Source organism: Mytilus edulis, chromosome 1 (assembly GCF_963676685.1).
Source record: "Mytilus edulis chromosome 1, xbMytEdul2.2, whole genome shotgun sequence".
Classification (NCBI taxonomy): Eukaryota; Metazoa; Mollusca; class Bivalvia; order Mytilida; family Mytilidae; genus Mytilus; species Mytilus edulis.
In genome coordinates, this window is record NC_092344.1 from 76,261,068 (window position 1) to 76,277,602 (window position 16,535).

General features: G+C 32.4%; 1 protein-coding gene across 2 annotated transcripts in view; it reads right to left on the reverse strand.

Moving 5' to 3' along the window:
• Positions 1-8,606: 8,606 nt before the first annotated feature.
• The window catches only part of LOC139490551 (RNA helicase Mov10l1-like), a 42,080-nt gene continuing 34,151 nt past the window's right edge, over positions 8,607-16,535 (reverse strand). For both annotated transcript variants that reach the window (XM_071277377.1, XM_071277387.1), the window contains exons 18-20: positions 12,146-12,253; positions 11,045-11,185; positions 8,607-9,529 (exon numbers count right to left, since the gene is read on the reverse strand). In XM_071277377.1, the coding sequence (XP_071133478.1) occupies positions 9,371-9,529; positions 11,045-11,185; positions 12,146-12,253 (408 nt within the window). In that variant the 3' untranslated portion in view covers positions 8,607-9,370. The remainder of the gene's footprint in view (positions 9,530-11,044; positions 11,186-12,145; positions 12,254-16,535) is intronic.

A 16,535-nucleotide genomic window follows, 5' to 3' on the forward strand; every position in this document is an offset into this window, starting at 1 on the left:
GCGATATGAACCCTAGATAACATTCCTATAACAAAGGTCCTTTGGTTTACAAGAGATATGAACCCTCGATAACATTCCTATAACACATGTCCTGTGTTTTACAAGAGATATGAACCGTCGATAACATTCCTATTACACAGGTCATGTGCTTAACACGAGATATGAACCCTAGATAACTTTCATATAACATTGGTCATGAGTATTTCAAGAGATATGAAGCCTAAATAACATTCCTATAACACAGATCCTGTGTTTTACAAGAGATATGAACCTTAGATAACATTCCTATTACACAGGTCATGTGCTTAACACGAGATATGAACCCTAGATAACTTTCATATAACATTGGTCATGAGTATTTCAAGAGATATGAAGCCTAGATAACATTCCTATAACACAGGTCCCGTGTTTTACAAGCGATATGCACCCTAGATAACATTCCTATAACACAGGTCCTATATTTTACAAGCGATATAAACGATAAATAACATTTCTATAACACAGATCCTTTGTTTTACAAGAGATATGAAGCCTAGATAACTTTCATATAATATTGGTCATGAGTTTTACACGAAATATGAACCCTAGATAACTTTCATATATCATTGGTCATGAGTATTTCAAGAAATATGAAGCCTAGATAACATTCCTATAACACAGGTCCCGTGTTTTACAAGCGATATGAACCCTAGATAACATTCCTATAACACAGGTCCTTTGGTTTACAAGAGATATGAACCGTCGATAACATTCCTATTACACAGGTCATGTGCTTAACACGAGATATGAACCCTAGATAACTTTCATATAAGATTGGTCATGAGTATTTCAAGAGATATGAAGCCTAGATAACATTCCTATAACACAGATCCTGTGTTTTACAAGAGATATGAACCTTAGATAACATTCCTATAACACAGGTCATGTGCTTAACACGAGATATGAACCCTAGATAACTTTTATATAACATTGGTCATGAATATTTCAAGAGATATGAAGCCTAGATAACATTCCTATAACACAGGTCCCGTGTTTTACAAGCGATATGCACCCTAGATAACATTCCTATAACACAGGTCCTATATTTTACAAGCGATATAAACGATAAATAACATTTCTATAACACAGATCCTTTGTTTTACAAGAGATATGAAGCCTAGATAACTTTCATATAACATTGGTCATGAGTTTTACACGAAATATGAACCCTAGATAACTTTCATATATCATTGGTCATGAGTTTTTCAAGAGATATGCACCCTAGATAACATTTCCATAACACAGATCCTTTGTTTTACAAGAGATATGAACCCTAGATAACATTCATATAACATTGGTCCTGTGTTTTACACGAGATATGAACCCTAGATAACTTTCATATAACATTGGTCATGTGTTTTTTAAGGGATATGCACCCTAGGTAACTTTCGTATAACATTGGTTATGAGTTTTTCAAGGGAAATGCACCCTAGATAACATTCATATAACATTGGTCATAAGTTTTTCAAGAGATATGAAGCCTAGATAACATTCATATAACTTTGGTCATGAATTTTTCAAGGGATATGCACCCTAGATAACTTTCATATAACATTGGTCATGAGTTTTTCAAGGGTTATACATCCTAGATAACTTTCATATAACATTTGTCATGAGTTTTTCAAGGGATTTGCACCCTAGATAACTTTCATATAACATTGGTCATGAGTTTTTCAAGGGAAATGAAGCCTAGCTAACATTCATATAACATTGGTCATGAGTTTTTCAAGGGATATGCACCCTAGATAACTTTCATATAACATTGGTCATGAGATTTTCAATGAATATGAAGCCTAGATAACATTCATATAACATTGGTCATGAGTTGTTCAAGGGATATGAAGCCTAGATAACATTCATATAACATTGGTCATGGATTTTGCAAGGGATATGCACCCTACATAACTTTCATATAACATTGGTCATGAGTTTTTTAAGAGATATGAAGCCTAAATAACATTCATATAACTTTGGTCATGAATTTTGCAAGGGATATGCACCCTAGATAACTTTCATATAACATTGGTCATGAGTTTTTCAAGGGATATGCATCCTAGATAACTTTCATATAACATTTGTCATGAGTTTTTCAAGGGATATGCACCCTAGATAACTTTCATATAACATTGGTCATGAGTTTTTCAAGGGAAATGAAGCCTAGCTAACATTCATATAACATTGGTCATGAGTTTTTCAAGGGATATGCACCCTAGATAACTTTCATATAACATTGGTCATGAGATTTTCAATGAATATGAAGCCTAGATAACATTCATATAACATTGGTCATGAGTTGTTCAAGGGATATGAAGCCTAGATAACATTCATATAACATTGGTCATGGATTTTGCAAGGGATATGCACCCTACATAACTTTCATATAACATTGGTCATGAGTTTTTCAAGGGATATGAAGCCTAGATAACATTCATATAACAATGGTCATGAGTTTTTCAAGGGATATGAAGACTTTATAATTTTCATATAACATTGGTCATGAGTTTTTCAAGAGATATGAAGCCTAGATAACATTCATATAACATTGGTCCTGTGTTTTACACGAGATATTAAGCCTAGATAACTTTCATATAACATTGGTCATGAGTTTTTCAAGGGATATGAAGCCTAGATAACTTTCATATAACATTTGTCATGAGTTTTTCAAGGGATATGCACCCTAGATAACTTTCATATAACATTGGTCATGAGTTTTTCAAGGGATATGAAGCCTAGATAACATTCATATAACATTGGTCATGAGTTTTGCAAGGGATATGAAGCCTAGATAACTTTCATATATCATTGGTCATGAGTTTTTCAAGAGATATGAAGCCTAGATAACATTCATATAACGTTGGTTGTGAGTTTTCCAAGGGATATGCCCCCTAGATAACTTTCCTATAACATTGGTCATGAGTTTTGCAAGGGATATGAAGCCTAGATAACATTCATATACTATTGGTCATGAGTTTTTTCCAGGGATATGAAGCCTAGATAACATTCATATAACATTGGTCATGAGTTTTTTAAGGGATATGAAGCCTAGATAACATTCATATAACATTGGTCATGAGTTTTTCAAGGGATATGAAGCCTAGATAACATTCATATAACATTGGTTATGAATTTTTTTTAAGGATATGAAGCCTAGATAACTTTCATATAACATTGCTCATGAGTTTTTCAAGGGATATGAAGCCTAGATAACATTCATATAACATTGGTCATGAGTTTTTCAAGGGATATGAAGAATAGATAACGTGCATTAAGCACTGTTACTAGTACATATTTTTAAGAAGTATGTTGTTTGGATTATGTTTGTATAAGACTTGAATTGACTTTTATTTCAGGGCTATACATATAAATGAATTAAAATTAAGACTACGATTTCTCAAAATTTCAACAAAAAATGTCCCCATTTAGTCAGAATCTATCATGTGTGTCCCCCATTAATTTTACTTTGACAAGCATACGTGTCCCTACTTGATGTTATTTGGGCATTCATATTTGTGTCCCCTAGTTTACGTTTATACAACACTAGTACAGAGTTAGTCGAGGTGTATAAACACTGTTGCTGAGTTTTTCCAGGGATGCGTTAACGTTTTTAAACACTGGCACGGAGTAAATCAAGTGGTATGACCCCTAGATAGCGTTCCTATAACACTGGTTCTGTGCTTTTCAAGTGATATGGACCCTAGACAACGGTATATAACACTGATACTAAGTCTTCAAAGGGATATGAACCCTATAAAACTTTCATATAACACTGATACTAAGATATTCTAGGTGAATGACCACTGACAGCAAATATTTCCACATCACTGACAATGAGTTATTCCAGGTTTTTATCTGTAGGGAATGTTCTGAAACACTCTTACTGAGATGTTTGAAGTTTATAACCCTAGATAACTTTCATATAACACTGATTCTGAGATGTTCTAGGTAAATGACACCTAGAACACAGGTCCGTATACATAATTTCATCTTCATCAGTTTGTTCATTTGAATAGAGACCGCTGCCAATAGTTTAATTACATAAAATGATCCCATTTTGATGCATTCCATTGAGACACTAATGTCCCCACTTAGATATCTTTGATAAGACGAAAAGTCCTCATTTAGAAATCTCATATCATACTGTGTGTCCCCAATTAATTCACGAAATAAATGCCATTAATAGTCCCCATTTAGAAAGCTGATACCATAGATGTGTGTATAATTTGTGTGTCCCCATTTAGTTCACTTAATTTATGTCATTCAAATGACGTTTCTAAGCTACCAACTGTTACATGCGATTATAATAAGTTCTTTTGTAAGCAAATCTGATATTAAATTAAACACAAGACCTACACGAAAGAAGTCCCCATTTGAGCGTGTTGTAGCAGGTGTCCCCACTTGACACCTTAGACATGTATGTGTGTGTGTGTGGGTGTCAAAAGGAAGGTTTGGGTTGATTTTTGGAGTGTTGGTCACAACAGTTTAGGAATTAGGGGCCAAAAAAGGCCCAAATAAGCATTTTCTTGGTTTTCGCACTATAACTTTAGTTTAAGTAAATAGAAATCTATGAAATTTTTACACAAGGTTTAGTTTGTGACCACAAAAGAAAAGTTGGGATTGATTTTGAGAGTTTAGGTCCTAACAGTTCAGGAATTATGGGCCAAAAAGGGGCCCAAATAAGCATTTTTCTTTGTTTTCGCACCATAACTTTAGTATAGGTAAATAGAAATCAATGAAATTTAAACACAAGGTTTATGACCAAAAAAGGAAGGTTGGGGTTGATTTAGGGAGTTTAGGTTCCAACAGTATAGGAATTAGGGGCCAAAAAAGGGCCCAAATAAGCATTATTCTTGGTTTTCACACAATAACATTAGTATAAGTAAATAGAAATCAATGAAACTTAAACACAAGGTTCATTACCACAAAAGGAAGGTTGGGATTGATTTTTGGAGTTGAGGTCCCAACAGTTTAGGAATAAGGGGCCAAAGAGGGGCCCAAATAAGCATTTTTCTTGGTTTTCGCACCCTTACTTCATAATAAGTAAATAGAAATCTATGAAATTTAAACACAAGGTCTATGACCATAAAAGGAAGGTTGGGATTGATTTTGGGAGTTTTGGTCCCAACAGTTTAGGAATAAGGGGCCCAAAGGGTCCAAAATTAAACTTTGTTTGATTTCATCAAAAATTGAATAATTGGGGTTCTTTGATATGCCGAATCTAACTGTGTATGTAGATTCTCAATTTTTGGTCCCATTTTCAAATTGATCTACATTAAGGTCCAAAGGGTCCAAAATTAAACTAAGTTTGATTTTAACAAAAATTGAATCCTTGGGGTTCTTTGATAATAATGCTGAATCTAAACATGTACTTAGATTTTTCATTATGGGCCCAGTTTTCAAGTTTGTCCAAATTGTGGTCCAAAATTTAACTTTGTTTGATATCAACAAAAATTGAATCCTTGTGGTTCTTTGATATGCCGAATCTAAACATGTACTTAGATTTTTGATTATAGGCCCAGTTTTCTAGTTGGTCCAAATTGGGGTTCAAAATTAAACTTTGTTTGATTTCAACAAAATTGTATATTTGGGGTTCTTTGATATATGCTTAATCTAACCATGTATTTAGGTTTTTGATGTTTGGGACCGGTTATCAGATTGGTCCACATTGAGGTCTAAAGGGTCCAAAATTGAACTTTAATTGATTTCATAAAAAAATTGAATTCTTGGGGTTCTTTGATATGCTGAATCTAACAATGTATTTTGATTTTGGATATTGGACCATAAAAGTTAATGTCCAATTTAAAATTTAAAGCTTTTAAGTTTAAGTTCTGAGACCACATTCATTATGTGTCAGAAACCTTTTTTTTGTCAACTATTTAATCACAATTCAAATTCAGAGCTGTATCAAGCTTGAATGTTGTGTCCATACTTGCACCAATGTTCAGGGTTCAAACTCTGCGCTCGTATAAAGCTGCTCCCTGCGGAGCATCTTGTTTTAGGTTCAAATTTCAAAAAAAAATATTTTGCTATTTTTAACGTTTTTTTAACCTTTACATGAATTACGCCCCTATTTTCTGTATCTGTCTCTGTAACCTTTATAAAAGACTGCATTAATCCCGAGATTTGGAATGAAACCACTAAGCTGAGAATATTTGCATAAATATAAGATTAATAACAGTAATGATTTGAAGACAAATTCCACACATGGTCTTATTTAATTAAATGCAACACTAGAAACAGCGCAGTACATACCAATGTTATTTTTCTTTGTAATTATCAATGTTTTCTAGTCCCAACAAGTTGTAATCATTCATGAATACAAGACTTTATTGTCCCATGTGTAAAAAAAGAATAAATTTCCGATGTCCCACGCGTTGTGCACACATTTGATCGATTCAAGGTACAATGGCAAAAACTAAAATAAACACTTTTATGGCCGCGCCGCAATTTGGGAAGGGGGAGGGGGCGTTGTAGGTTTAATCCATGTCCGTCAGTAGTACATTAGTCGTCACAAAGTTGGTTTCTATTTTGCAATTATAGTTTGCCTCAATCAAATCTTATGAAACATGTATACACAATGCTTATTACCACAAAACAGAGATCAAGTTTGAATGTTGTTGGTGTCACTGTTAGCTGTATATTTTGCCTTAAATGGCCTGGTTAACTATAAGGAAATTTCTAAAAGTGACTATTTGATCTTAAGATGTGGTATAATTGTTAATAAGACAACTCTCTACAAGATACCAATGATCATAAGATAGTATCGAGAAGTAAATTTTGTAAAAATAAAATTCTATTTTTTTCCGTATTTTACTTATAAATGGACTTATTTTTTTTGGCGGGGAAACATTACTCAGTGGTTAAAGTTTTTAGAATTTTAATAACTTTTTTAAACTATCCTGGGCATGCTGGGTTTGTACCAAACTTGGACAGAAGCTTATTTATGATCATAAGATAGTATCAAGAAGTAAATTTTGTAAAAAGATAAATCCATTTTTTCCGTATTTTACTTTTAAATGGACTTAGATTTTCTTCCAGTTAACATGACATAAGTCTGCAGTAAAGGTTTTTAAAACATTTATTAGATTCATAAACTATCCTGGATTTTTACCAAACTTGGACAGAAGCTTCTTACAATCAAAAGATAGTATCAAGAGGAATATTTTTACCGATTTTTTTCCTCATTTTTGTTGAGCCTGCGATTTACAGCAAAAGTAGGCGAGACACTGGGCTCCGCAGAACCCTTACAAATTTATTCTTAAGGCATTCAAATGAACAAACTTGAGGTTTCCCAAAATCTGACAAAAATCCCAAAACATAACAACTACAATGTACCTTAACTTAGCTCTGAAGCTAAAACCAAGTTATATCGATGTTATATAAGAAATTTCTGAGAGAAAAAAAAATGATTCTATTTATAATCAGGCTCACCGACCAAACGTTATCTTTTCAAAAATCTTCATGTATGATATCTTTAAATAAAATGAACCTACCCCCCCCCCCCCCCCCCATCCCCCTTTTTTTTACCTTCTAACCCCAATATTACATTATATATTTCATTTATTGAACAATCTGAAGGGAAAAAACATACAAGACTGTGAGTGAAGCAATGCATGCATGCAGTCATGTTCCAATTTCAAAATAAACACCCTCTATTTATGTATTTTTTTACATAAATTTCTATTTATGCAGTTTCAGAGTGGATGTTGCTATGGTTAATATGTGTTTCTGTGGTAACAATTGAGGTCAACAACACTTGATGTTAGTAATATAAAGTTTTTATGTATTTTCTTATCGGTTATGAAAAAATCCAAGACATTTAAGCTCTTAAACTGCAATATTCTGCAAATAAAACTCCGTTTCCAAGGACAAAATCGGTTGCTATGGTGATAAAACTGAAGAAAATCCCACGCATTTTTCTATTCAATTTGGTAAAGTAGTATCCAAACTTCATAACTACAGTGCTAACTATTCTCTACACATTTGCACTTTTTTGAAAAACACCAGAGAAAATTTGTTAATTTCGAAAAATTCCCAATTTCAGAAATGTTGAAAATATGCATTTTTTCGCAAAAATTTTCAAAAAAATTACAAATTTGGTTGACATGCAATCTTCACTAAAATGAAGCTTAAACCAAGTTCTATCAATGTTAGATTTGAACATTAATGAAAAATGCATGATTCTATTCATAAGCAGGCTCTGAATTGTGGTGATTTAGCTGTTTTTTGAAAGATTTTACCAAGCTTAACGACCAAAAAATAGAGTGTCCGTTACCATGGCAACCACTCATATTTTCCCACTTAATTTTTTTTTTTTAGCAATATTCATTTACTGCTTCTACTAGGCCAATTATAGATAAAATCTGAAACCATCATGTATCGCACTCTGCCTGGTTCTTACAAAGAGCTGTACTTAAATACATCGAGTGATACACACTGATACACTCTTTGTAACATATTAAAATTCTATTCAGACACTTTGAACAATTACATATTGTTTGACGTGATAATATGAAATGCTCTTCTATCATTGTAACATTGACAATGACTGTTTTCCTTTAAACAATTAGTTTATGCAAAAAATCTACATCCAAGAAAAAGCACATGGAGTTGTCTCTCTTGATGCATGACCTCTTTTTTTAAAAGCTTTTATGATATTAAAAAAAAAATCAAAACAATAGTTAATTAATTAATCCTCATTTTCTTTCCTTGCATATGAAATAAATCAAAATATGATCCTATTACACTTGAAGACTTTTATCAATGATTTTTTTTCTGACAAACTGACATTAAAATATTTTCTGACATGAGTGAAGTTAAAATAAAAACTAAATTTATATAAAATTTTGACTAGAATTTTGCTTGTCACCTAATAACAATGGTTTATGCACTGACACATGCAAATAACCAAATAAATGAGTCCTATATCATTTTTTACAGTAAAAACATTTTTTCTGACTATCTAAACCTAAAATGATTAAAATATGTCCAAAAGCTAGTCTTTTGATGAAGATTTTTATGCATTTATTAATGCTTTTAAATTGATAAGCAATGTCTAATGATGTACAAAGATAATTGTATATCATAGACAATTGAGATTCTCATCATATCTCCATCTAAAAAATTGTCATTCTGTTTTTAATCTCCTCTTGTATAATACTAATGCGGAAAATATTCTCCTGAATTCTTTCCTCATGACATTTTCAATCTTGCACAGCATAACCTCTTTCTTGCAATAACCCTTTTTGGCAAAATCTTTTTTTGTTCTTCATGAACCAGTGAAGAGTATATAATGGGATATTACAATAAGAACATCATCTTATTCACTCCAGAATCATCCAGGTTCACTAAGACCACTTATATTTGAGGATGTAGTACCCTCCTCATTAGGGACTTCTACTTCCTCCTCCAATCCCTCATATCCTGGTATACTACACCCTGTATAACCTCCATGGTCTATACAATACTGTATCAGTGACTGCCAGTACTCATCCTGAAATATAGGTCATCACAAATACTTAAATGAAATCTAAGTACAATCTCATATGTGCCTTATGTTAAACCTCTGCTTGAGATAAAAAGGTTGAGAGGGTCAAGAACTAAAAAAAACAAGCATTCTGTGAGTATTGCATGGCAATAGTCACACATAGTCCTCAATCGGTTAAAAAATTGGTATGGGTTCTGCAGAACCCAGTGTCTCACCTACTTTTGCTGTTAATCGCATTCTCAACAAAAATGAGGAAAAGAATTAATAAAAATAATCCTCTCCATTCTATCTTTAGATGGTAAGAAGCTTCTGTCCAAGTTTGGTAAAAATTCAGGATAGTTTATGAATCTAATAAATGTTTTAAAAACTTTAACTGCAGACTGTATATACTGTTCAAGTTTTTATTCCAGTTAACTTAACTGGAAGAAAAACTAAGTCCATTCATAAGTAAAATATGGGAAAAAGGTACAAAATTTTTAAAAATTCTCCTTCTAGATACTAGCTTTTGATCATAAACAAGCTTCTGTCCAAGTTTGGTACAAATCCAGGATAGTTTAAGAAAGTTATTAAAATCTTAAAAACTTTAACCACAGAGTGAATGTAATGTTTCCTGGCAGAAAAACTAAGTCCACTTCTAATAAAATAACAGAAAAAAATGGGTTTTTTTTACAAAATTTACTTCTAGATACTTTCTAATGATCATAAACAACCTTCTGTCCAAGTTTTGTAGAAAACAAGAATAGTTCAAGAAAGTAATTAAAATTTCAAAAACTTTAACCACAGAGTGAATATTTGTGGACATGACAACAACGACCAAGGAATGTCGGATCGCTATGTCTTGCTTTTTAAATAAAAGTTGAAGGCTCGACAAAAAATAATTGTGTTGAAACAAAAACTTGATCTATAACTTGTCATGGAGTAAACTATATAACAAAAAACAAGTCAACATCTTCATGCATGACTAAAAAAAAAAGTATGGAAAACTGATTATTTAAGTGATTTTTTTTAAGTCCAAGGACCATTACTCTGCACAAAATCATCAGATAAGAACCAAATTTGAACTCAATCTGTAACTTGTTATAATAAAACTATATACCAATTGACAAATCAATATTCTGAAGCATGACCAAAAAATGTGGAAAACTATTTGAGTGAATTCTAAAGTTCAAGGACCATAACTGCACAAAATCATCAGACCTTTACAAAATTCAAACGTGAACTGTAACTTGTTATGATAAAACTATAAACCAATTATCAATTAAATATCTTCAGGAATGACCCAAAAAGGTGCAGATAACTGAATATTTTAGTATATTTTCTGAGTCAAAGGACCATAACTCTGCACAAATCATTACAATAGAACAAAATTTGAACTTGATCTGTAACTTGTCATGAGAAAATAATACACTAAAAAACAAATCAATATCTTCAAGCATGAAGAAAAAAGTGTGGAAAACTGATTTGACGAACTGACAGATGGACAATATAATGAGTTTATTCCACTTGTGGTGAGTATATTACCTGTACAAGTACATATGGATTCCCTATAATGATGAGTAGTGACTGGGCTCTGGTGATGGCCACATTAAATCTCTTAGGATTACTAAGGAAACCTAGTGTATGTTTCTTGTCAAATCCAATCATCTTCTCACTGGAACGAACCTGTAAAATTAATAGATAACTATGTACATGCGTAATTAAAATTAAATATCTTTTTGTCATACGTTAGACATCATATTAGAATTAAATTATAAGAAATGACTGTAATATTTTTTCTGTCTATTCGAAATAACATAAAAAATGTGGTGCACACTGTTAATAACCCACTACGCGCGTTATTCAGTGTGCACAACATTTTTTATGTTATTTCTTCATAGACAGAAAAAATATTACAGTCATTCCTTAAATATACCTTATGGTGTATATAAATAACTTGGATTCATTTTTATTCATGAGGTACAATATTTTGTTGATTTTGTTAGCATTCAGGGGTTGTTGTTTGTTGCTGTTTTACATAATTTTTTTTCATTCCTTTTTTGTACATTAATTGGGCTGTTAGTTTTCTCGTTTGAATTGTTTGAAATTTGTGATTTCGGGAGCTTTTAAAGCTGACAATGCAGCATAGGCTTTATTAATTGTTGAAGCTGTACGATGACCTATAGTTGTTAATTTCTGTGTCTTTTGGTCTCTTGTGGAGAGTTGTCTCATTGGCTATCATTCCACATCTTCATTTTTCTATTGGTATTATACATGCACCACAAATAGTGTATGTAATCTTCAATAAAGAATACATTTTCTATAGGCTTTTAAGCAGATTTAGGCTAAACCACAAAATATTATATACACCAAAATACAATTTAAACCATTATCACCAACACTGGTACCCTAAAAAATAAATGAATAGATCTACAATACTGTACATTCAGTAATCATTTTAAAATTACAGAAAATTGGCCATACTAGTCTGTGACCAATATGGACAATGATGTCTTAAAGTTTAATTGTGCATTTTTAAGCACAATATTCCGAGTACAGACCTTACTTAAATCAATCCATTACTACATAATTAAGACAGGGGGTTAGATTCTCATTGACATTAACAAAGGAAGGTATAAAACTTACAGTAGATATAATGATAACTTGTCTTTCTTGTCCCTGGAATTCCTCAACAGAACCAATCTTAATGGATGCCATACCAAGTTTATCTATCAGCAGTCGAATCTTCTCTACCTGTGTAAAAATTAAAGAACCTTAGTGAGCACGCTCACATACCCCACGTCCCCACATTGTCATTGGAGAAATTAAATAAGTATAAGAAAAAAAAATTGTATAAGAAAAAATACTGAATAATAATTTCCTGTCAATATACACATCTACATAGTATGTCCTTATTATCTACAAAATTTCATGAAATTCTGTTGTGTGTTTTCAGAGGAGTTGAGATGACAAACTGTTGCAGAAGTACATTGAAGCAAATAAGTTCAAAGGGGCATATCTCCTAGAAAAAAAATTGAATCGTAATTTCCTGTTGATATGCACATCTACTGTTTTCAGAGGAGTTGAGATGACAAACTGTTGCAGAAGTACATTGAAGCAAATAAGTTCAAAGGGGCATAACTCCTAGAAAAAAAATGAATCGTAATTTCCTGTTGATATGCACATCTACGTAGTATGTCCTTATTATCTACAAAGTTTCATGAAATTCTGTTCTGTGGTTTCAGAAGAGTTGAGATGACAAACTGTTGAAGTAGTACCTTAAAGCAAATAAGTTCAAAGAGGCGTAACTCCTAGAAAAAAAATTGAATCGTGATTTCATGTCGATATGCACATCTACATAGTATGTCCTTATTATCTGAAAAGGTTTCATGAAATTCTGTTATGTAGTTTCAGAGGAGTTGCGATGACAAACTGTTGCAGTAGTACATTGAAGCAAATAAGTTCAAAGGGGCGTAACTCCTAGAAATAAAATTGAATCGTAATTTCCTGTCGATATGCACAACTACATAATATGTCCTTTTCATATAAAAAGATTTCGTGAAATTCTGTTGTGTGGTTTGAGAGGAGTTGAGATGACAAACTGTTGAAGTAGTACCTTAAAGCAAACAAGTTCAAAGAGGCGTAACTCCTAGAAAAAAAATTGAATCGTGATTTCCTGTCGATATGCACATCTACATAGTAAGTCCTTATTATCTGAAAAGGTTTCATGAAATTCTGTTGTGTGGTTTGAGAGGAGTTGCGATGACAAACTGTTGCAGTAGTACATTGAAGCTAATAAGTTCAAAGGGGCGTAACTCCTAGAAAAAAAATTGAATCGCAATTTCTAGTCGATATGCACAACTACATAATATGTCCTTATTATCTGCAAAGGTTTCGTGAAATTCTGTTGTGTGGTTTGAGAGGAGTTGCGATGACAAGAAACAGGACTGACGGACGGAGAGACGGATGGACAGGTCAAAAACATTATACCCTCCGCAACTTCGTTGCGTGGGGTATAATAAATAAAGACTATGAATTACTGTAAACCAACAAATCAAGGGTGTAAATTTGGACAATATTTTGACAGTTATATTCTGAAGGAGGCTCAAGGGTATAAAAATTTCAGAAAAAATTAAAACATTTATTTTTCATTATTACCTTTAATAGTTGTTACTTTATCATATGGTACAAAAATAATTCCAAAAAATCAATTTGTGTTGGTCCCAGATGACTTTTAAAATGTAGATATCATGGAAATAGCTCCAAATTATCTCCTTTTGATGCAAAAATGACATTTTTAAGCGTTAAAATTGAAATATCTTGTTTAACTCATCGGTGATTTTTATTTTTTATTATAATTTTGAAATAAGCTGTACTTATATTAAACTATTGTAAAATTTGAGCCATTTCTGTAATAAAGTTCCTTTTTTATTTTGATATTACCTCTATTTCTCTTATTAGTTCTACAGAAAAAAGGTACCTTTACAAAAATGTATGCTTCTTTCTAAGGCAGATTTTGAGCGTAAAGGAACGGTGACCCCATTTTTTTATTTTATTTTTCAATTAAGTATAAGATGAAGTTTATTTATAGAAAAATATAGCGAATTCCTATATTAAATACGAAATTTGATTAAGACCTGCGAGCCCCCTTAATAATAGTTTATAGATCATGCAGATGTTATTTCCTCAAATGTTCCACTTTAGAGGTTTCATCTGTGTTATAGTTTGGTTGACACTTATAAATTTGTTGGTCTTTAAATTTTATTATCACAATCAAATTTTCCAAGACTTTTTGATATACACAATTCAAAGTCATACAATACAACCACTGGCCAGAAATTTTAGAACAAGAGAAACTAAAGGCTCCTAAAGAGTCTGTGTTGTTAACCTAGGTCTATGTGCATAATCAACAATGGACTCCTTCGAACATTGTAGACAAGAATACAATTCATGACAAAAAACTCATTTTTGTTGATCTTGTATTGCTGATTATTTAATTTTTACTCGAACACAAACGAGGTAAAAAAGTCATGGCAATTACTCCTTTGAAGAGTGACACTCTACTAACTGTATCAGCAAAAGTTTACTTGTTTGTAGATCTTGCCTTGCTTATCATTTGGTTATTTAATGTTTCTATTACCTATTAAAATGTAATAACATAAGGCAAAATACAAAAAAAATTAGAAAAAATAAGAATGTGTCCAAAGTACACGGATGCCCCACTCAATCATTTTCCATGTTCCATGGACCGTGATATAGGGTAAAAATTTAACTTGGCATTAAAATTAGAAAGATTATACTATAGGGAACATGTGTACTAAGTTTCAAGTTGATTTGACTTTAATTTCATCAAATAAAATTGAGAATGGAAATGGGGATTGTGCCAAAGAGACAACAACCCGACCATTGAAAAAAACAACAGCAGAAGGTCACCAACAGGTCTTCAATGTAGCGAGAAATTCCTGCACCCAGAGGTGTCCCTCAGCCGGCCCCTAAACAAATATATACCAGTTCAGTGATAATGAACGCCATACTAATTTCCAAATTGTACACAAGAAACTAAAATTAAAATAATACAAGACTAACAAAGGCCAGAGGCTCCTGACTTGGGACAAGCGCGAAAATGCGGCAGGGTTAAACATGTTTGTGAGATCTCAACCCTCCCCCTATACCTCTAGCCAATGTAGAAAAGTAAACGCATAACAATACGCACATTAAAATTCAGTCCAAGAGAAGTCTGAGTCTGATGTCAGAAGATGTAACCAAAGAAAATAAACAAAATGACAATAATACATAAATAACAACAGACTACTAGCAGTTAACTGACATGCCAGCTCCAGACTTCAATTAAACTGACTGAAAGATTATGATTTCATCATATGAACATCAGGCACAATCCTTCCCGCTAGGGGTTTAATTAGTATCATACCATCATAACATATATGAGAAGAACATAACCCGTGTCATGCCAACAACTGGTTTTTGAATAAATGTGTTTAGTTCCGATGCAAAGACCCTATAAGTGAATCAATATTAACGCCAAAATATGCAATCTTTAATGACCTGACAACAGTATCGTAACTATATCCCTTCTTAATAAGTCTATTAAAAAAAACTACCTTGACCAAAAACTTTAACCTGAAACTCCCGCTTTCATTTTCTATGTTAAGTGGACCATGAAATTAGGGTCAAAACTTTAATTTGGCATTAAAATTAGAAAAATCATATCATAAGCAACAAGTGTACTAAGTTCCAAGTTGATAGGACTTCAGCTTCATCAAAAACTGATCAAAACTACCTTGACCAAAAACTTTAACCTGAAACTCCCGCTTTCATTTTCTATGTTAAGTGGACCATGAAATTAGGGTCAAAACTTTAATTTGGCTTTAAAATTAGAAAGATCATATCATAAGCAACAAGTGTACTAAGTTTCAAGTTGATTGGACTTCAGCTTCATCATAAACTACCTTGACCAAAAACTTTAACCTGAAGCCGGACGAACGAATGAACGGACGGACGAACGAACGAACGAATGGAGCCACAGACCAGAAAACATAATGCCCCTCTACTCACGTAGGATGGGCATAAAAATCATCATTAAAAGGCAAAAACTCCAATAAGGAGTTGTCTGAAAATTTCCTCCAAATAGTCTTAAATGTAGATCTAGTCTTGCTGATTATACTTCCTTATTTAAGTTTTTATCTATCTATTATATTTTTTAAGATATAAGGCAAAAAAAGCCAAAAATTGGTAGAATTAAAGGGCAATAACTTTAAGTAGGGGTTGACTGACAATTTCAACCAGACACACATTTTATAGGTCTCGTCTTGCTGCTCATTTTTGCATTTTAAAGTATCTCTCCATCTATTTTAGTTCTCAATATAATAGGCAAAAAAGATAAAAATGTAAATTTTGTCATTGAAGGGCATTAACTCCTATAAAAAAATCGTCTGGCAGTTTTGATGTCTGATGAGCAATTTTTAGAGTTCAACATTCTGAAAATTTAACATCTATTCCTACACAATATATGAAAAGG